Source organism: Scyliorhinus torazame, chromosome 13, assembly GCF_047496885.1.
Source record: "Scyliorhinus torazame isolate Kashiwa2021f chromosome 13, sScyTor2.1, whole genome shotgun sequence".
Classification (NCBI taxonomy): domain Eukaryota; kingdom Metazoa; phylum Chordata; class Chondrichthyes; order Carcharhiniformes; family Scyliorhinidae; genus Scyliorhinus; species Scyliorhinus torazame.
In genome coordinates this window covers 29,333,332-29,354,955 of record NC_092719.1, presented here as the reverse complement: position 1 = coordinate 29,354,955, position 21,624 = coordinate 29,333,332, and the positions used below count along the sequence as shown (strand labels likewise).

General features: G+C 44.6%; 1 protein-coding gene across 4 annotated transcripts in view; it reads right to left on the bottom strand.

The window, feature by feature from the left end:
- LOC140387918 (echinoidin-like) overlaps positions 1 to 11,533 on the bottom strand; it is a 74,154-nt gene extending 62,621 nt beyond the window's left edge. Inside the window, exons 1-3 of one of the 4 annotated variants that reach the window (XM_072471230.1) lie at positions 11,486 to 11,533; positions 11,285 to 11,358; positions 367 to 400 (exon numbers count right to left, since the gene is read on the bottom strand). In XM_072471230.1, coding sequence (XP_072327331.1) covers positions 367 to 398 — 32 coding nt within the window. In that variant the 5' untranslated portion in view covers positions 399 to 400; positions 11,285 to 11,358; positions 11,486 to 11,533. Of the gene's footprint in view, positions 1 to 366; positions 401 to 4,074; positions 4,094 to 4,308; positions 4,606 to 11,284; positions 11,359 to 11,485 lie in introns of those variants that run through there. The other 3 variants (XM_072471229.1, XM_072471231.1, XM_072471232.1) reach the window with 3 other exon arrangements.
- Positions 11,534 to 21,624: the final 10,091 nt, after the last annotated feature.

The window sequence follows — 21,624 nt, the reverse complement described above, 5'->3', positions numbered from 1 at the left end:
CCACACTCAGGTACCTGTTCGGGTACACGGAGGGAGAATTCAGAATGTCCAATACACCCAACAAGCACGTCTTTGGACCGTGGGAGGAAACCGGAGCAGCTGGAGGAAACCCACGCAGGCACGAGGAGAACGTGCAGACTCGGCACAGACAGTGACCCAAGCTGAGAATCGAACCAGGAACGCGGACTCTGTGAAGCAAGAGTGTTGACCACTGTGCTACCGTGCCGCCCATATTGTGGATCCGTGTCGAGTCATGGTTTATCTGAATCCCCAGGTAGCGGAATTTGTTTGGGGCTACTTTGAATGATAGACCCTCCAGCTCCATCCCTCCCCCATTTGGCTTCACCGGGAATACCTTGCTCTTACCTGTGTTGTTCTCTGCTTTGCGCCACCTGCATAGCTTGGATGTGTCATGTTGAACAAAGAACAAAAAGCTTTGTTAGCCAACAAAACAAATTTATTAACACTACTAAATAAGATTCATACGTATTCCTAAAGTATAAGATTATATTAAACTATGCTATCTCTAACTACAGAACTCTCAAATACACAACTGATGTCTCCTATGCCTAACCATCTTCTACTCTACTCTCCAGCTCACTGTCACAGAAATCTAAGAGTCAATGCAATTGATAGTCCTGTCCCTCAGCTCCCTCAAGTGGCTAGCTTTAACATAACATTCACTCTTCACATGCTGTACATTTGTATCATGTCACATCCCCCTTTCTTTGAAACAAAAATGTTCCATGGTTTTACATACAAGGTTGAATGTCCATACATTTATTATACAGATTATCACACAGCATGTCAACAGTTAAAAAGGTTGGTTAACAATGCTGTTATTAACTTTTAACGGTTCATGAATTCCGTTTGTAGTCAGGATCCACTATGGTAGTGTGGTACATTACCAAACAGTCATCAGTTCAATCGATCAGGTTTTCGGCTGGTTGATCCACCTTTGTTGCCTGACGTGGTCTTTTCTGTGCTTGTGGTGTCGATTTCTTGTCTCCTTTGCGGAAAAACAGGTTTGTTTCCTGGTCTTTGAGCAAATACCAACTCGTCCAATTTGTTGGAATGATGCTTTTTTTCTAAACAATGTCCTGCAGTGCCGTTCTCATTTGCTATCTGTATTGCTTTCGATGCACGTAGTTTGTCAAGTGTGACTGCAAATTTACACTTTGTTTCCATTGAATTGCAATGCGTTAGTTAGTTGTTCTTTGGTTTCTGGGTCATACCTGTGTGTAAATTCTGTTGTTACTCTTTGTGTACTCAAGATCAGTTCCTTTTGGCTTACCTGATTCATCTTTGAACATTCCACTATCATTTCCCTTTGGATTATCTGACGTCTCTTTGAGTTCTTCGTGCTTCTCATCTGGAATCAACTTTTCCAAGATGTCTTAATTTTCTTGATGGCTGTTCACAATTGGTGTGCTCGGACTTGATCTGTTCACTGCTGCACTTTCATTGCCAGCCTCTATACAGTCCAGCTGAGATCTGTCAGTCTCCCCGTTGTGCTGCACAGCTTGTATGCTACTTGTGATCACGTCGTCACGCCTGGCAAATAAACTAGATAGACCTTAATAGTCTTCTTCTTCTTGCTCATCATCTGTTTCTTAACTATCATCATCGGATGACTGTGGTATCATATCTTGTGGCCAGTTACAAAGTTCCACTGCCTTCACACTGTCTGGCACATACAGTCACTTAACGAGGTTCAGGGCTTTGCATGCTTTCGTTCCCAATATGGACTCTCGCTCTGTGTCCACAATGGAATATTGCACGATGTGACTTGATTGTGCACCCATGTTTCGAGGTCACATACCCCTAGAGTTTCAATCGCATTCCCACTGTAGACGATCAGACATTTCTTTTGATCAAAAACTGTTGGTGGAGCTCTCAGTGGTGTCCCTGCCGTTCTTGACAGCCCAGTATCCAGTGAGCCTGGTGGTGGTCTCAGTGCTGTGAGTCTTTGCGTTTGCTCCATTTGTGTCACTGGAATCAAGTCTGTGGAGAAGTTAACTGTTCCCAGAAATGTTTTGTGTTATGAACTGCACAATGCGCCCATCTTAGAACTGGTTTCAAGATGTTCTCTTCCAAATACATCAGATCAGGACGAGGATATTCAGTCCCGCAAACCTGTTCCACTATTCTATTAGATATCAGCTGATCTGAACATCAACTCTTTTTATCTGCCTTTGCTCTGTATCCATATCAACATCATCTGTATTCACTCCCCTATCCACCATGTTTGTGGCCTCAAAAAACTCAACTAGATTAATCAGGCATGAACTACTCGTCTCACTTCCTCCACTCGAAAGGCATGGCTATGGATTCCGGTGTGGGTCCTAGTTTTGCCTGTCTCTTTATGGGATATGTGGAACATTCCGAGTTCCAGTCCTAGTCCAGCCCCTCCCACAATCTTTATTCAGAACGTTGATGACTGTTTTCATGTCGCTTCATGTTCCTGACTGGATCTGGAAAAATGTATGAATCTCGCTTCCAATTTCCATCCCATATCGCCTTCACATGGGACATTTCCAACACCCCTTCCCTTCCTTGACTTCTCTATCTCTATTTCAGGGAATAGACAGTCCACTAATATCCATGACAAGCCCATTGACTCCCACAGTTACCTCGAAGCCAGCTCTTCAGACCCCACATTCTGTAGGGACTTACAATTAGGCTAACATTAACACAGCAATGAAGTTACTGTGAAAAGCCCCTAGTCGCCACATTCGGGCACCTGTTCGGGTACCCTGAGGGAGAATTCAGAACGTCCAAATTACCTAACAGCACGTCCTTTGGGACTTCATCCCATTTTCCCAGTTCCGTCGCCTCCATCGCATCTGTCTCGATGATGCCACTTTCCAAAATGGTGCTGCTGATGTGTCTTCCTTCTTCCTCAATCGTGGCTTCCCACCCACTGTGGTTAACTGGATTCTCAACCGTGTCTGACCTATCTCCCACCTCTGCTCTCACCCCTTCCCCTCCGTCCCAGAACCAGGATAGGGGCCCCCTTGTCCTCACTTTTCACTCCATCAGCCTCTACATTCAAAGAATTATCCTCCGCCAGTTCGGCCAACTCCGACATGTCACCACCAATCACATCTTTCACTCACTCCCGTCAGCATTCCGCAGGGACCGTTTCCTCCGGGATACACTGGACCACTCCTCCACCACCCCCAACACCTCACCCTCTTCCCATGGCACATTTCTATACAATCTCAGAAGGTGTAACACCTGCCCCTTTACCTCCTCCCTGCTAACCATCCAAGGGCTTGAACACAATTTTTAGGTGAGTCAGTGTTTCACATGCACCGCCTTCAATCTGGGCTGTTGCATTCGCTGCTTCCAGTGGGGTCTACTCTACATTGCAGAGACTAAACGCAGACTGAGTGACCGCCTTGCAGGACGCCTTTCATCCGTCCACAGCATGGTAGCATAGTGGTTGGCACAATTGCTTCACAGCTTCAGGGTCCCAGGTTCGATTCCCGGCTTGGGTCACTGTCTGTGTGGAGTCTGCACATTCTCCCCGTGTGTGCGTGGGTTTCCTCCGGGTGCTCCGGTTTCCTCCCACAGTCCAAAGATGTGCAGGTTAGGTGGACTGGCCAAGCTAAATTGCCCTTAGTGTCCAAAATTGCCCTTAGTGTTGGGTGGGGTTACTGGGTTATGGGGATAGGGTGGAGGTGTGGGCTTGGGTAGAGTGCTCTTTCCAAGAGCCGGTGCAGACTCGATGGGCCGAATGGCCTCCTTCTGTACTGTAAATTCTGCAAACAAGCACGACCCAAGTCAACCACTTCCAACTGTGAACTCTCTTTTTAAAAAATATTTTTATTAAAGGTACTTTGCATATATACATAGAAATATTTTTTTAAAATGAAAAGAACAGACACATAAATACAAGCCGCCCACGGCAATGATAACAACCCTGCAACTCACCCCATCCCCTTATTGTTTCCCCCTTATCTCCCCTCTCCGACCCCGAAACAAAGAAACAAAGTAACCCCCCCCCCCCCTCCCCCCGTCGCTGTTGATGGCTAAATTCACTTTAAAGATGTCAATAAATGCTTCCACCTCCAGGTGATCCCTTCTCCGTTACCCGTAAGGCAAACTTAATCCTTTCGAAGTGCAGGAGTTCCGCCAGGTCTCACCCACCCCTTTGCGGCTCCGAGTCCCGCCAGCTCGACAGAATCTGCCTCTGGCTAACAGGGAGGCAAAGGTCAAAACAAAGTCACAGAGAAAATGGAAAGGACAGGATTTTCATCAAAAACAATACTGTGATCCGGTTTATAGGTAACTCAAACTTACCTGGTTTAACGATGCACCCTGTATTGCTCTGTGCTATTAGTTATTGCCTTTGATTTTTGACTGTGAGATTTTGGTAAAAGTATTATTCATCGTCGAGCTCCATCACTTTTCATCCCTCCCTGCAACGTTATTTCACCTCCGTTTCTAAGTCTGAATTGTTGTGTTCCATTTGCTTCTGCTTTTCAGACCATGAAAGAGTCCACACCGAGTTGTTAAGGGAAAGAAAGTTTATTACAATAACTATATTTACACAGCACGAAAGATCCCAGCCGGATCTCTGCCGTCGGTTCCCAAACTGGCCGACTTTATACAGAAACTTTAAATGGTTGAGGATTCCCCGCCCCTTCAACAAGGGATCTCCTATTCGGCGAAGCTCGGGGGAGTTTAATCATTGCCACGTTGGGAGTCTTTTCACCCAAGTGCATTTTGCAATGACCTTTGTTTTGTGACTGAGATTTTGGTAAAAGTATTATTCATCGTTGAGCATAATCACTTTCCATCCCTCCCTGCAATGTTATTTCACCTCTGTGTCTAAGTCTGAACCTTGCTCCTTTATTAGTCCCACTCTCCCGTACAAGACACTGAGCGATGGAGGTTAGCTGAACTCGGTAACATATGAAATGTCTGCCAGACGGGAATGGGTGTGTGATGTCCGAGCTGTGTGCTCATCCTGATGAAGCGGTCCAATGACCTGTGAGGATTGTACTCCTACAATGGAACTCAATGTAGGGCTCGGATTGGCTGTGATCAAACACTCGGCCAACAAACACAGCCCTCTGTCTGATATTACACAAGCAACGGCTCATGGTGCCACGGAGGGAAATCCTCCACCTCATCAGCTGGGCACGGCTCACCAGACAAGTACCTAGAGTGGCAGGACATGCAATGTTGACACACACGCTGGGATGGCACAGGCACTTAGTTACCATATGTGGTGGCATTCTAACTACAAAAACACCTTGCAAAATATTTCACACACAGCCAGTCCAAGCTCACAGTGACGCAAAATGGACTGAATTTTCCCTTTTTTTGGTAAAGTGTGGTTTTGGGCAGGAAAAGCAGTTTAGCCCGCTGGAGGTGGTGCCAGGTTTCTGCGCCGTATTTCTAGCTACTTGGGAAGAAAAAATAATTTCTCCAAGACGTATCACCCCACCTGCATGGAGGGCACCCTCTGATTCGCTCACCCTGCCATCAGCTGCACAGTTCAATCGGCAGGACGCTCCATTTAATGGCCTCCCAACCACTTCCTCATGGTCCAAGGATGGCAGCAGAGAAATCAGCGCCTCAATTGGCGGAGGCATCTCTCGGCAGATGCTGGCTCCGGTACCCATGCATAAGGAGGAAACACTTGAGTAAGGTCAGCAACCCCGCATGGGAGGCTGTGGCTGCATTGGTCAGTGCTAGCTCCCTGCAGCAGTGTGTGGCATCCAGTGCAGGAAGAGGATTAATGATCTCCTCCATTCAGCCAGGGTATGTCACTCTTCTCATCATTCTTCACACCCACACCCATCATATCCCCAGGGAGCTCACTCACTGCCAGCTGAAGCGATCCCACCACTCACTCTCCCACACACATCTTCATCTCCCCTGTGGCTCATCACCTCCCTGCACCCGCTCACCAACCACAGATGCAAGGCATCCTTACCATCTGTCCTGGCATGCATCCTGGTTACACTCTCTCCATCTGCTCTCTTGCAGGACAAGTTGGCACAGAATAAATGGGAGAGATCCCAGGGAGGAGGGATACACGAGTACACGAGTATAAAGTCCTTTCTCAGTTCAAGGAGTGAGCCCTCCAGTGGGCCAGCGAGAGAAACGGCCACTCCTCTGCTGAGGGTGAGAGTGGCATCAAAACATGATGCCCCAGAATAGCAGCTCGCCTCGGCGCAGTGTGGCCGGTGAGAGCCAGGTGACCGGCTCCCTGGATCCACCAGACTCATTATGTCGATGTCCTCGGCGATGATCCTCATTGACTGGTCATGCCCTGCAGTGCCTTGGCCATGCCCATCTGAGAACGGGACATGTGCCACAGAACCTCATCAAGGTCAGCCTGGTGCTTGGTGACATCCCCCCGCGAGTCAGACATTTTGCTGAGACCCTCAGCCACGGCCGTCACCGAGTGCGCGACGCCTTGGACACCTTAACTAATGGTGCCAACGTCGTGCACCAGGCTTTCCACTGCGGTCACCACCCTCGCAGTATTGACCTCAGTGCCATGCATTGCCGCTGCCATCTCCTGCACCTGTAGCCTCTGGAACTCCTCCAAACGGTTATGGATCTACTGGAGTAATTCTGGCATCTCCCTCTGAATGTCCCGGCTGCTCCCTATCGTCTCCATCAGCTCCGGGTAACTCTATACCACAGGTTCAGCATCAGGCTAGGACCGAGCTGGGTTCTGGGATCCAGCAGCCCTCCGTCTGCAGTCTCACCTGGGGGTTCCTACCTCCACCTGATGTACATCAGCAGCAGTGTGGTGCTCAGGAGAATGTGCAGACTATGCACAGACAGTGTCCCAAGCCAGGAATCAAACCCGGGACCCTGGCGCTGTGAAGCAACAGTACTAACCACTGTGTTATCATGCTGCCTGACCAGGCCTGCCGATTATCACTAAATCACCATTAAAGAGTTACCAGTGAGGGGATACAGAGCCAAGCAGAAGCAAATATACGTTGTACCTGTGCCCTGTGCCTCAGACACTGAACACAAATACAATGAACAATATGGCAGAGCCAGGAAGACGTAGGGACAGAATTAGGCCATTTGGCCCATCGAGTTTTCTCCGCCATTCGATCATGGCTGATCCCATCCTGGGCCTAACTCCACCGTCCTGCCCATTCCCCATGACCCTTCAACCCATTATCAAATAAAAATCTGTCTAATTCCTCCTCAAATTTACTCACTGTCCCAGTATCCACCGCACTCTGGGGTAGCGAATTCCACAGATTCACAACCATTTGGGAGAAGTAGTTTCTTCTCAATTCTATTTTAACTTTACTACTTCTTATCCCAAGACTATGACCTCTCGTTCTAGAATGCCCCAGAAAAGGAAGCATCCGCTCCACATCCACTGTATCATTAAACCAGATCTAGTTTCTGTTCCATACAAATAGGATCATAGTGTTGTTTTTCTCATCTCTCTTTGATCAGTTGCTATTCCTCCAACCTTATCACCGCGTCCCTGGCGACAGATCCCAGCTGCCACCCCACAATTGTTGATAAACTGATTGGCCTGTCGGTGTCTAGTTTCACCCCTTCTGAAAGAACAAAAAGTGACAATAATTTCTGCACCTAGAGAGTTTGACTTAAATCATTTAAACTATGATCTCAAAATCACAGTATCATTGAAGCTTGAAACAGACAACACCCGAATATCATTCATACAAAAGCAGTGAAATATATCATGTTCTTTAAAACAACACTGACCAAAATTCTTTACTTAAGTCCTTGTGGTTTTGTTGTAAACTTCCAGAGTGTCTGTGGTTAAAAACTCCAGACAAGATTAATTCCCCCAGAAAGATAAACCATAACAAGTGTAGTCCACAACAACGCTGACAAAAATCTGCAAACATCCACATGAAACAAACACAATACAGATTCTCACGGCACATGAATTTCAAACAGTTAATCATCAGCTTTCTCTCCTGGCTACAGATTATTAAAGAGATAGAGCACTGCAGGCTCACAATCTCTTGGTTAAAATAATAAACAAGATCTTCCATTCTCCTTCATGATAAAACTTAAATTGTTTATCTGACTTATTGATCCTTTTTTGTTCCATTTAAGCCAATTTCCAACCACTGATTTCACGGCATCACCTATTCTTTGTTAACTTCTGAAAAGCATTCTCGCCCAAACACATTGCAACCTACAAAACCTTTGGGCTGGTTTCTCCGTTCCTGAGGCTGTGCCGGCGTGAACGGAGAATCCGTGAGAGGTTCACGACACGATATTCGGCGCGAATCCCCCATCGATTCCAGTACCGGTCAGGGGCTAGCACTGGCACCCCGTGAAACCCCCGAGGATGATGGCGAAAATGGTCGGAGAATGACGACCTGCAACGGTCGCGCCGTAAAATATGGCGCCAGCCGTGCATGACCCCTAACCCGCCAACCGGATCCCCACAGCCCATCCCCTGGCCAGGCCCCACCAGTCCTCCCAGCCCTAGCATAGGTGACCCCCTCCCCCCCCACCTCCCTCCCCCCACCCCGGCATGGATCCCAGACAAGTGTGGTGGCGCTGGACACTATCCGCAGCCGGCATCCCGGGTTCCCGCCCGCTGGGACCACACGTGGCCGGCTGATGACGTGGCAACAGCGTTGCAACTGCACGTGGCGCACGTCACAATGACGCCGGTTTGGAGGAGGAGGAGCATGGTGGACCGGCGTCAAACCTGCGCCAGCCCCCCTTCCGGCATCGGAACCCATACTCCGCCCAATCGCCAATCAGGATTCCGGCATCGGGCTACAGAGAATCCAAACCTTTTATTTTTTAAAAGGGCTGATGTGATAACACAATGAAGTGCTCACATTTGTTCCAAATTCCTCCAGAGTATGCTTAGAATTTCCACTTTTAACTGGTGTGATTGAGTTCCCATGAATCCACAATCAAACATATATCAAGTAATTTGGATACATATATCATAGACACACAAGTTTTAGGACAATTTAAAAACAAATCAATCGGCTGCTGAAATAGTTAATTTTTCTGCTTTTATTTATTTTCCTCAATCCTTTTATTTTCCATAAACCGATTGCAATTTCGTTACTTAACCAAGTTTGAAAGATATTTTAACAGTTTTTTTTAATTCAAATGTTTGAAAGTTGAATTGGATTGGTGCCAAACTACATGCTTATATCCGACCTTGACACAGAACTGGATTGAAAATTGTTTAACACAAGCTTGTATTTCATTTACAACTTGATTAACTTTTTATTTTATCAATTTTGTTATAACATTTGTCTTTCTGCGGCAGTAAATGGCTCGGTATTGGCATTCCTTATCTGGCTCGGTTCGCGCACGGCTTTCACCTCCATTTGAAAAGGGGCCTCTGGTCCAGGGGTGGATTCGCCGATCTACCATCCCCAGATATTTCTAAAAAGCTTATTGAGCTTTCCAGCCCTTTTTTTCCTGCACAGCAGAGTGTTTGTTGGAATTCATCCCGTTTTTACATTTTGTCAATCTGAGTGCTTTTGGGCAAGCAAAAGGGGCATTGCCCACCCCCCTTCCTCATTTGGTCAAGTTCGACCTTGTCAGCTTTTGCCTTCTCAACATTTAACACCATGGTCCACAGTTCGAGGACCACTTTCAATCACCCTAACAGGCTGCCCGAAACAGGGCACGCTGTTCTACGACAGCTTCAGATTTCCCTCCCCGTGGGGGTCACTGAAACAGGGCACGCGGTTCCGCCACCCTGTCCTATTTCACTCCCTGGGGGCCACCCAAACAGGCCACAAGGTTCTGGCAACTGCTCAGGTCGGCTGCTTGTTATCATGGGCCGTGGTGCCGGGAGTGGGGGATAGCAGATATATAAAGACAAAGCAGCTGTTTCCATATCTTCATAATAGCCACATTCTCCCTCTCCCTTTTGGTGAGTACTGATATGTTGGGTATGCTGGGTCTGCGAGGACTGCGTTTCCTGCAGCAGTGAGAGAGACAGGTTTCCAACACTTGAAGAAATGCAACTCGATTTTATTGAACTCTTAACTATCATACATACTTTAACTGTGGATTGACACTATGCTGACTTGACTGGAGACCTGAGGCTGTACTGACCAGACTATCTTACGAGCACATGGTGTATGTTCTAGTTGCTGCTCATGGGCTCTGACTGTCTCAGAAGCTGGATCCCAAGAGAGCGGGAAAACTAGTGCCCTCTGGCTTTATAGTGGTTGTGTCCTGTCTGGTGATTGGCTGCTGTGTTCGTGCGTTCACTGGTCATCCTGTGTGTCAATCACTGCCCGACTGTGCACCATCATATACCTGTGTGCATATTATGACAAGTACTGGCTGGGGTCCAGCAGGGAGCGCACAGTTTATCCCAAATGTACACCTTGGGCTCTCCACGTTTCCGTTGTCTAACACAGCTGACCCTTGTGTCAGTGGAACACTGTGCACACACCCTGCCCCCTCCCTCTCCCCCCTCCTCCTCCCCGATGTACCTGCAACCATGCATTCAAATATGTTCTGTCCTTGCTCCACTCTTTAACTGCTGGGATACATATCCCATCGGTGAAATTATATAGAGCCCCATAGTTTATGTAATTATATTCTTTGTGTGTCCGTTGTAACTCCAGCGATGGATCGCACTCATATGTGCCCGCTGTCGTCTCGAGGTGCCAAGTATTATCACGCGCCCCCAAAGTCACTGCCACTGACGTCCCATCCCGTCGAGTGGTCATCTGAAAACTTTAAACAGAATAACCTGGTCGGCACCAGCCGTTAGGTTCTTGCCTACTCATCACTGTAGGTGCCGAACAGGTCCTGTTATTCAGGTGTCATTACTCGGTTCTATAATTGTGTCATTTCTCTCTCTGATCTTATCACTTCTATTTCCTCGAGGTAACAGGGCTGATTCTGTTGCACTTGAACCCGCCCCCGATGTGCTTGTGCCTGTTTAGTTATCCACCTGAAGACAACTCACAGCCCTCCCCCAATGAGGTGCGATTAATTCCTAATTGTTTTAAGGTGTCCATGAGTGGTCTAACTAGTCAAGGTCATGTCTCGATACAACTTCCCATTGTCCACTATCTTGTGCCAAACCAAGTAAATTAAACCAAATAAACCCAGCAATCTGTGATGCACATGTAATTACTTGTGGGACCATCCCTCTGACGTTTGTTTGTGTTATTTCACGCACCTTTCCCATTTGGTCAGAATGGGAGGAATATGTTTGCCAATATGCTGTCAATGTTTCGCACCGGTTTATTGGAAGGTGGTTATTACTTCTCTCTGTGCTGACTTGGAATGAGTTTCTTACCTTTTAAAAGTACACAGAGTCGGCATAAAATCGAACGTGATTCCGTAATGAATTACATTCAGTAACTTGAGGATCTGAAGAATTACAAAAGGTAATTTAAACTTACAAAACGCAGTAATGATTGAACAATGTCCCTTCCCTTCAGTATCACAAGTTAAACTGCACTAATCCACAAGGCTGAATGTTTCAATACTTATTTACCTGAGCACAACGGAGGTAGATATCTGACAGAGGTAGACACTTTGTACCAGGGATTATTCTCGCATCACTGCATCAATTTCAACTTGTGAGTTACATATAATAACGGTTCTTGTTTTCACAGGGTGAGATTTCACTCGTTCACGCCTTGTTCCATTATTATTCTGATCATTTTCTTTCCCTAACCCTTGAGTAGCTGTGCAGGGAGAATATCTACCGTTTTCTTTTTCCAGTTCACTCTGCAAATAACTTGTGTTAAATGTCACTTTCACTTCAATTGTGCTCATTTTGGAAGGTACCGGTTATAAAATATCTTCTCAACATCTTTAAAACATCAAACATTTCTATTTGATACCAGGCAATAACATTTTGGTTGCCAGTTATTTGTCTTAAATGACAACTTTTTTTAAGGTGACTTGCTCAATTTTACTGCACAAATATTACCCCACACACACACCAACAGGAGAACGTGACACTTCAGTGCTTTGACCAAATGAATTACGTAGGCCTCCTTGTGGTTTTTGTTCTAATCTTCCAAAGGGCCTGTAATTCAATGCTCAAGGTTAATGCCCCGGGAAAATAAACCTTAGCAAGTGTGTATATATGTGTATAATACAATTGTACAAACATCTACATAAATTAACATAGACCGACACACAATCATAGGTAGGTATTTCGGGCGATTTAGAACAAATCAACTGTCTGCTGAAATGGTTAATTTTCCTCCAGAATCTAATGGGGTGGAGAGTGGGCAGAACAACTTGGCACCACTGCGTCTCTTTCCGTGATTTGACAACCTATTTTGTTCTATTCCTTTGATTCTGCTTGCACTTCTTTCCTCTGTTCTTTCGTGGTCTTTAAACTTATTTCTATTTCCAATATTTTAGTGTTTGAAGGAAAGCTGACTCGGCTGGCAAATCGCAAGCTGACAGACCTTGATGCAGATTGGTTCTAACAATTGTTTCACAAGCCCGTGTTTAGTTTCCAACTCAATCAATCATTTACTTTACCAATTTTTAACTTGCACGGTGTTAGCCTCTGGGAGGGATCAGTCAGCAACCTGCACCACAGCAAGGGGTACTACCATCCTCAGGTATTCCTGAAGGAGCTTGTTTGAGTTTTATTTTGCACAGCAGAGTCTATTAGAATTCACCCTGTTTACACATTGTCTCAATTAGGCAGCAACACCTCTGGCGAGGAGAAGGGACACTTTACCTCCCCCTCCTAATTTCTCAATGACCCAAGGTCCGTCTTTTTGAATTTAGCTTTTTTCTTGATATTTCTATTTGATCTAAACGGTGATTGAAGGTCTAAACATTGTGCGACTTGAGTCCCACTCGCAGGAAACCTAACCACGCAGTAAAGTTGAAATCGGATATTTATCATCTTATCGACAAGGTTTTGTTCTGGTTGCTGGATGGAACATGAGGAACAACTCCTGTCCTCACTTGAGCTCTGTCTTATTACTGGCCATAAATGGATAGAAATCCCTGGATTTTGTAGTCCCAGCTGTTGTTCCGGGTCACAGTGTGTTTCATTGTAAATCCACCCCCACATCATCATCATTGTTTGCTGGGCCCTCCACAATATAATATTGAGAGGGAGAATGTTTTGCCTCCGGGAGATATAGAGGAAATACTCATTTCCTCAGGGGAGGAGAATTTTGAAGATGATGAATTTGAAGACAGCAGCTACTCCGATGAATCAAATGGGGAAGCTGCTGCCGGCAGAAGGCATGTTCTGGCTTCAGTTAAGCTCCTTTCACTTCATTGTCTGCATATTCAGTGTTCTGACCAGTGTCAGGTCTGTTTGATATGTAGGTGTGGGTCTGGGGCAGAGGCTGCTGCAATGTATGTACGCATACTGAATGTATATCAGTGCAAATATATAGTCACATATATAAATATACACCAACAATATATACCATACACAATCCTAAACACTTTCCAAACAAAACATAGCATGTTGTGAGGTGTTCTGCTGGCAGCAGTGTAGACCACACAAACCTGTGAAGTGACCAAAGATCAAACGGTGGTCGGTGGTTCATTGAGAAACAGGAATTGTCGGGCCTTGTAGAAGGTACTAAAGAATATTTATCACTGGGTTTGTGCTTAAAGTGACAAACTTGTGACCCGTCAGTTGGACAGGGACCGTTTACTACAAGTAGAGCTAATTAAAAGCAGACCTTTGGGAGTAGACTCTTCCGATTCCTACCCAAATATGGCCAGTAATAAGACAGAGCTCAAGTGTTCCATCTAGCACCGGGCGACACGGAGGTACAGTGGTTAGCACTGTTGCTTCACAGCACCAGGGTCCCAGGTTCGATTCCCGGCTTGGTTCACTGTCTGTGGGGAGACTGCACGTTCTCCCCGTGTGGGCGTGGGTTTCCTCTGGGTGCTCCGGTTTCCGCCCGCAAGTCCCGAAAGACATGGGGCTGGATTCTCCGTCCCGCCGTGCCAGATTTCTGGTTCAGCACATCGTCAGGATTCTCCATTTCGCCAGCTGGTCAATGGGGTTTCCCATTGTGGGGCAGCCCCACTCCGTCGGGAAACCCTCGAGCTGCCGGCAAAACAGAGAATCCCGCCGGCAGAGAATCCAGTCCATGGAGTTAGGTGAATTGGACATTCTGATTTCTCCCTCAGTGAACCCGAACAGGAGTGGTGACTGTGGTGTTCTTTGTATTGCTTATTTCAGAATGGTATCGCGTTTTCAAGCGATAAAACCGGACGTCTTGGCATTTTCTCACGCAAACATTCATCATTTATCCTAAACCTCAATTTGATCACGCAGCATAGAATTGGAGGTGGAGGAAAAATTACAGGACTGTGCTCACAACTTTAGAGCTGTGGTGAAGGATTCTACTGACTCTCCTCTTAATTGCAGACAGACGTTTTATGAACATGTAGCGCTCATAGGTCTCACTCACCTGTTTCTTAGTGTGTATCAAACTTTCTGTTGACTTGTGTTATGGGCGAGGCATGTTCAGAACCCCAAAATGTATCATGGGAGTTCAACCAACCTCTCCCTTTAATGTATTTGTTGCTTTTCCGAGCACACAGCTTTTTCCCTAGGTGTGATATTACAATTATGGACACGTGGGTTTTTAAACACAAAACACTGTTTATTCCATGAACTCAACTTAACATCTTAAATAAACATTGGATCTCTTAACACCCCTTACTTCAAAGATAACTCAGAAAATATTGCACCAGGAAGTAACTCCTTAAAATGTTCCTTCAAACTTCCAAGAGACTTAACCCCTTCAAACAATATCACATCAGATTAAAGGATATATATATTTTCTGGAGAATGGCAGTGATATATTAGCTTGGTTGCCTTCAGCTCCAGCAAAAGAGCCAGGCACTTTTAAACTGCTCTCAGCAAAAACAGCCAGGCACTTTTCAAAACTGAAAAACCAAACTGCAAAACCTGCAGCTCTCTGGAAACACACAGACACACAAACACTGCTTTTAAACTGAAACTAAAAACCTGCAAAATGACTGACCTGAGCTGAGCTCCACCTACTCTCTGACATCACTTCTCTTAAAGGTACATTGCTTATACATCCATTTCTTAAAGGCACTCTTGCATGACACCTACCCCCAAGAAAAAAAAACCCCATCAACTTCAAGATGGTTTCATTTTTCACATTTGCAACATCCACTAAGAAATGTACACAACAAAAATACTTTTACGTTTCACAAAAAAAACACACGCAAACAGGCTTAATAATGTAGTCCATTTTTCTTTGTTCTTCCTCCTCCAACCAAAATCCTTCTCGATTGACAGTCTCTTTGAACAAAGTCTCTGCACGAACCATCCATTCCTCTACTCCTCGGCATTTCTCTTCAGAATCAGATAACTTCATTCAATCTGACCCCAGAGTCCCTTGCAATTCTCCAATACATGAACATTGGTGATCACAGCTTTCAGGTAGTCAAATGCCTGTTGAAAGTCCCCTGTCCATTGAACTTTTTTACATTTCTTCAGCAATTCCGTCAGTGGAGTTATCACACCACAAAACTTTTGCACAGCTCTTCGATCAAATCCACTCATGCTAAGAAATCACATTATTTTCCTTCGTCTTGAGGGTATCGGAAACTCCGCAAGGAAAGTGATTTGGGCTTCTCCAAATTCACTTTCGGCAAGGTTCATCACCAAACCCGCCTCCTGAAGTCGATCGAAGAACTCCATACGATGTTTTAAATGTTCTTTCCATGTCTGGAAGTTGGAAATAAAAGATTGTCCCACTTTCTCCATGCAATCCTTCAATGGTGGGACAGGATAAGAGTCCGTTCTTGTAACTGCATTCACCTTTCTGTAGTCCTCACACAACCGTTGGGTACCATCTGGTTTAGGTACCATCACTATGGGTGAGCTCCATTGGCTGCAACCCACTTCAATTATGCCATTCTTCAGCATCCTCTCAATCTCTCTGTTAACCTGTGCCAATTTTAAAGGATTAAGTCTATATGGATGTTGTTTGATAGCAACAGCATTTCCCACATCTACATCATGTATAGCCATTTTAGTACTTCCCAATTTATCTCTACAGACTTGCCCATGTGATATCAATAACTCTTTCAGGTCAGTTCGTTTTTCCTCTGGAAGGTAACTTAACAATTCATCCCAATTTTTAAGAACAGCCTCATTTTCCAATTTAATTTGAGGTATGTCAAATTCACAGTCATCTGGATTTGGTTTGTCACTTTGAGTTAGAATCATTAAAACCTACTTTTTCACTCCTTCCCTTTCAAAGTACCTTTTAAGCATATTCACATGACACACTCGGTGAGTCACACTCGGTGAGTCTTCCTTCTATCTGGTGTTTTTACCATATAATTCACCTCACTTAATTCCCTTTCAATCTGATACGGTCCACAAAACCTAGCTTTTAAAGGCTCACCTACCACTGGTAACAACACTAAAACTTTATCCCCACTGGCAAAACAACGAACTTTGGATTTCTTGTCCGCTACCCGTTTCATAACATTTTGTGCAACTTTCAAATGTTGTCTAGCCAATTCACCAACTCTATTTAATCGTTCCCTAAAATTTGACACGTAATCCAATAGTGTAATTTCCGATTTCTCATCCACCAATTTTTCCTTAATCAATTTAAGTGGTCCTCTCACCTCATGACCAAAAATTACTTCAAAAGGACTAAATTTGGTTGACTCATTAGGTGCATCACTAATTGCAAACAATACGAATGGGATTCCTTTATCCCAATCCTCTGGATAATCTTGACAATACGCTCTCAACATTGTCTTTAATGTTTGATGCCACCTTTCTAATGCTCCCTGCGATTCTGGATGGTACGCAGTTGATTTAAATTGTTTTATTCCTAAGCTATCCATAACTTCTTAGAATAACTTTGAAGTAAAATTTGATCCTTGATCCGATTAAATTTCTGTGGGTAGTCCATATCTAGTAAAGAATTTAAGTAACTCCTCCACAATCCTTTTAGCTGTAATATTTCGTACTGGAATGGCCTCTGGAAACCTAGTAGACACATCCATTACAGTCAACAGATATTGATTCCCACTTTTTGTTTTCGGAAGCGGTCCTACACAATCAATTAGGACCATTGTAAAAGGTTCCTCAAATGCTGGAATGGGTATTAAGGGCGCTGGGTTTATCACTGCTTGAGGTTTCCCTATCACTTGACATGTGTGACGTGACTGACAAAATTTAACTACATCTATATGTAGTCCAGGCCAATAAAAATGTTTCTGGATTTTAGCTTGAGTTTTCCTTATTCCCAAATGACCTCCCACTGGTACCTCATGTGCAACTCACAACACCTCCTTTCTATACCCTACCGGCAATACTACTTGATGAACTTCTGCCCACTTTTCATCCGCCTGCATATATATATACAGGTCTCCATTTTTTCATCAAGACATCATTTTTACGGTAATAACACTCAGGTATACTCTCAGATTCCTCTTCCGTATATGCTTTCTGATATATTTGTTTGATTTCTACATCTTTCTGTTGAAACTCTACCAATTTTCCTCAACTAAAGATATCCGCCTCATCCTCCACCTGTTCTTGTTCTTTTTCAACCATCTGATCAAAAATCGTTTCTGATAATTGCACTTCAACTTCTCTCTTTGATTTCTCCTCTTGCCTTAACCTGTGACTTTGCAACCTTGTTACTACACAATCCGGAAAAATCCCAGGATATTCGTCCTTCAACCCTTCAGATTTTCCACTGGCATCAACCACAGTAGGCATCACTCCCACCTGCGATCCAGCTATATCATTACCCAAGATAAACTGTATTCCTGGACAAGATAGTTTATCTGTTATTCCTACTACCACTTCACCACTCTTCACTGGACTTTCCAACCTTACCTTATATAATGGAACGCTCCTCCTCTCACCCTGAATTCCACATATCACCACCTTTTCTGGCAACATTCTTCCCAAACTACATAATTCCTCATCTCTTACCATTAAAGATTGACTAGCCCCTGTATCTCTTAAAATTGTGACTTCTTTACCTGCTCCTCCTGATGCACATGAGTAAATTTTACCCACACAAGTAAATTCTTTAAATACACTTGACACTTTTTTAACGATTACTTCTTGAACATGCTGTACAATCGTTTGCACCTCCTTCGCTTCCCTTGGGCCTTCCTTTACCACTCTACCAAACCCCATTGTCTTATCCTGTTTTACCACATCAGCCTTCCCAGAGCTTTTCTTCAACCACCAACACTGTGACTTTACATGGCCTAGTTTATTACAGTGAAAACATCTGAAACTTTTCATTTCTTTTCCACACTCCTGGATTTCTTTTTTAATCTGAGGTACACTCTCTTTATTGTCTCCCATCAGATCACCTTTACCTTTACCACTTGAGTATTTCTCATGTCCCCAGTTTCTATCCCTCACCGGCTGAAACTGATGTTGGAAACCAATCTTTGATTTATGAACTAATTCATAATCATCTGCCATTTCCGCTGCTAATCTCGCAGTTTTAACCCTCTGTTCTTCCACATGAGTTCTCACTACATCAGGAATTGAATTTTTAAACTCCTCCAAAAGTGTAATTTCTCTGAGAGCTTCATACGTTTGGTCTATTTTCAAAGCCCTAATCCACCGATCAAAATTACTCTGTTTGAGCCTTTCAAACTGTATGTATGTTTGACCAAATTCTTTCCTTAAATTTCTAAACCTTCAGGCACTAGCTTATATGCACTTAAGATGAATTTCTTCACCTCCTCATACGTTCCAGATTCCTCCTCGGTAGTGATGCAAACACTTCACTAGCTCTACCGACCAGCTTTGTTTGAATCAGTAACACCCACATGTCCTGTGGCCATTTCATTTGTTTAGCTACCTTCTCAAATGAAATGAAAAAGGCTTCCACTTCCTTCTTGTCAAACCTTGGTAATGCTTGGACATATTTAAATAGATCCCCACCAAGCCTTCGACTATGACGCTCTTTCTCACTATCCTCATCACTATCATCCAACTGTACGTTTGCCTTTACGTCTGCCAATTTTAACTGACTGTCATGTTTCATGGCCATTTTCTGAAGTTCAAACTCCCTCTCTTTATCTTTTTCCCTGATCTGGATATCCCTTTCTTTTTCTTTTTGTCCTGCTCGGGCTATTCTTTCTTTTCTCCTTTCTTCTCTCTCCTTTTCTTTTTCCTCTCTCTCTCTCTCTTTCTCTTTCCTCTCTCTCACTCTCGTATGCCAGCCGCTTTAATTATTTCTCATGTTCCATTTGTTTAATTTGCAACTGAATTTTTGCCATTTCCAATGAGTCAAACTCAGGCAACTTTAAATGCTTAACCACCGCCATAATTACCTCATATTTTCGCATTTTGTCAGGTAATGTTAACTGCAATGTTCTTGCCAAATCTAAAAGTCTGCTTTTTGTTTCTGTCCGTAAGGTACTACGTGTAACATTCTCCACCCCCAAAAACCTCTGAGTCTCTGAAAGAGCCATGGTTCACAACACTCTCCCCACTTAAACTAAAATACCACACCGGAAAAGCAACAATCCTTCACTGTCTTTAAGTTCACAAAAGCCAGTCCAATAGATCGACTTTTATCCACCTCGAGCCCCCAATTGTTATGGGCGAGGCGTTTTCAGAACCCCAAAATGTATCATAGAGTTCAACCAACCTCTCCCTTTAATGTATTTGTTGTTTTTCCGAGCACACGGCTTTTTCCCTCTGTGTGATATTACAATTATGGACACGTGGGTTTTTAATCACAAAACATTGTTTATTCCATGAACTCAACTTAACATCTGAAATAAACATTGGATCTCTTAACACCCCTTACTTCAAAGATGACTCAGAAAATATTGCACCAGGAAATAACTCCTTAAAATGTTCCTTCAGACTTCCAAGAGACTTAGCACCTTTAAACAGTATCACAGCGGGTTAAAGCATATATATATTTTCTGTAGCATGGCAGAGATATATTAGCTTGGTTGCCTTCAGCTCCAGCAAAACAGCCAGGCACTTTTAAACTGCTCTCAGCAAAAACAGCCAGGCACTTTTCAAAACTGAAAAACCAAACTGCAAAACTTGCAGCTCTCTGGAAACACACAGACAAACACTGCTTTTAAACTGAAACTTAAAACCTGCAAAATGGCTGACGTGAGGCACTCTTGCATGACAGTTGGTTATTTCTATGTTAACCACAAGCTGTTTCTTATATTGACCGAATGACCACACAACCAGTATATTAGTTCAAAAGACAGTTTATTAACAAACACAAGACTTATTTTTATATGCAATGATACACGCGGCTACCCACTAAACTAGACCTAATAATTAAGATGACCTTTACTTAACTTCGGGGTGACCGGCTCTGTGCGAGAGATAAGGCCTTTATCTGTGTCCATGTGGGTCGGTTGGAAGTCGTCTGGTTCGTCTCGGCTGGGCTCGTCCTTCAGGTAGCGTTCGCGGGTCCTTGAACTTGGCTGGTTGATATGCTGCAATTGGTCGCACACAGGCCGGTCCAAAAGAGGCCGATACCTAGTGTGCAGGGCTTCTTATCATTCTTCTCTTTCGCGCCCTTTTGGGCGGTCCTAACTCCAGATCCAATGGATCGATAGGGTTACGATCACCCTCATTGATTCTGGCCAATTAGTGGGCGGATACCTCGGCGGCTGGGCGGGTCCTAGCTGTCAGGGTGTGACTGCAAGTCAGGCAGGTAAAGGGAACCAGCAGTCAGGAACTCAGGAGCCTCAGCCCTTGACTCTGTCCAACAGCTATGAGGCACTTGCTCCCTGTGTGGATGGCGAACAGGGCTGCAGGAAGGATGAGTCAGCTGACCAAGGCACCATGGTTCAGCAGGCCATTCAAGGGGAGGGAGTAAATAGGCAAGTTGTAGTTGTAGGGTATTCTATTATCAGGGGGATAGATAGTATCCTTTGTGAGCAGGATAAAGAGTCCCGCATGGTATGTTGCCTGCCCGGTGCTAGGGTGCGGGACATCTCTGACCGGCTTGAAAGGATACTGGAGAGGGAGGGGGAGGATCCAGTTGTTGTGGTCCATGTCGGTACCAACAACATGGGCAAGTCTAGGAAAGAGGACCTGTTTAGAGATTATAAAGAGCTAGGATTCAAATTTAAAAAAAACAGGTCCTCAAGGGTCATAATCTCCGGATTACTGCCCGAGCCACGTGCAAATTCGCATAGGGAGGCAAGAATCAGGGAAGTTAACACGTGGTTGAAAGAGTGGTGTGGGAAAGAGGGGTTCTTTTTCATAGGACACTGGCATCAGTTTTGGGACAGGGGGGGACCTATACCGTTGGGATGGTCTCCACCTGAACCGAGCTGGGACCAGTGTTCTGGCGAAAAGAGTAAATAGGGCGGTCAATAGGACTTTAAACTAAAGATTGGGGGGGAAGAGAAAGTCAGGGAACCAAGAGGTGAAGTAATCAGTGGGAAGCGTAGCTGCTTAGGAATACAAAAAAGCACGAAAAGACAAAACTCAGGAGAGGTTACGATAGTCCCCATCCCACAAAATATGACACAGTGTATGGAAAGGCTCAGTAAACCAAGGTCCACCACACTAAGAAAACAAAAAGGGACGGTCAATAGAGAATTAAAGGTGCTATATTTAAATGCGCGCAGTGTACGGAACAAGGTAGATGAGCTTGT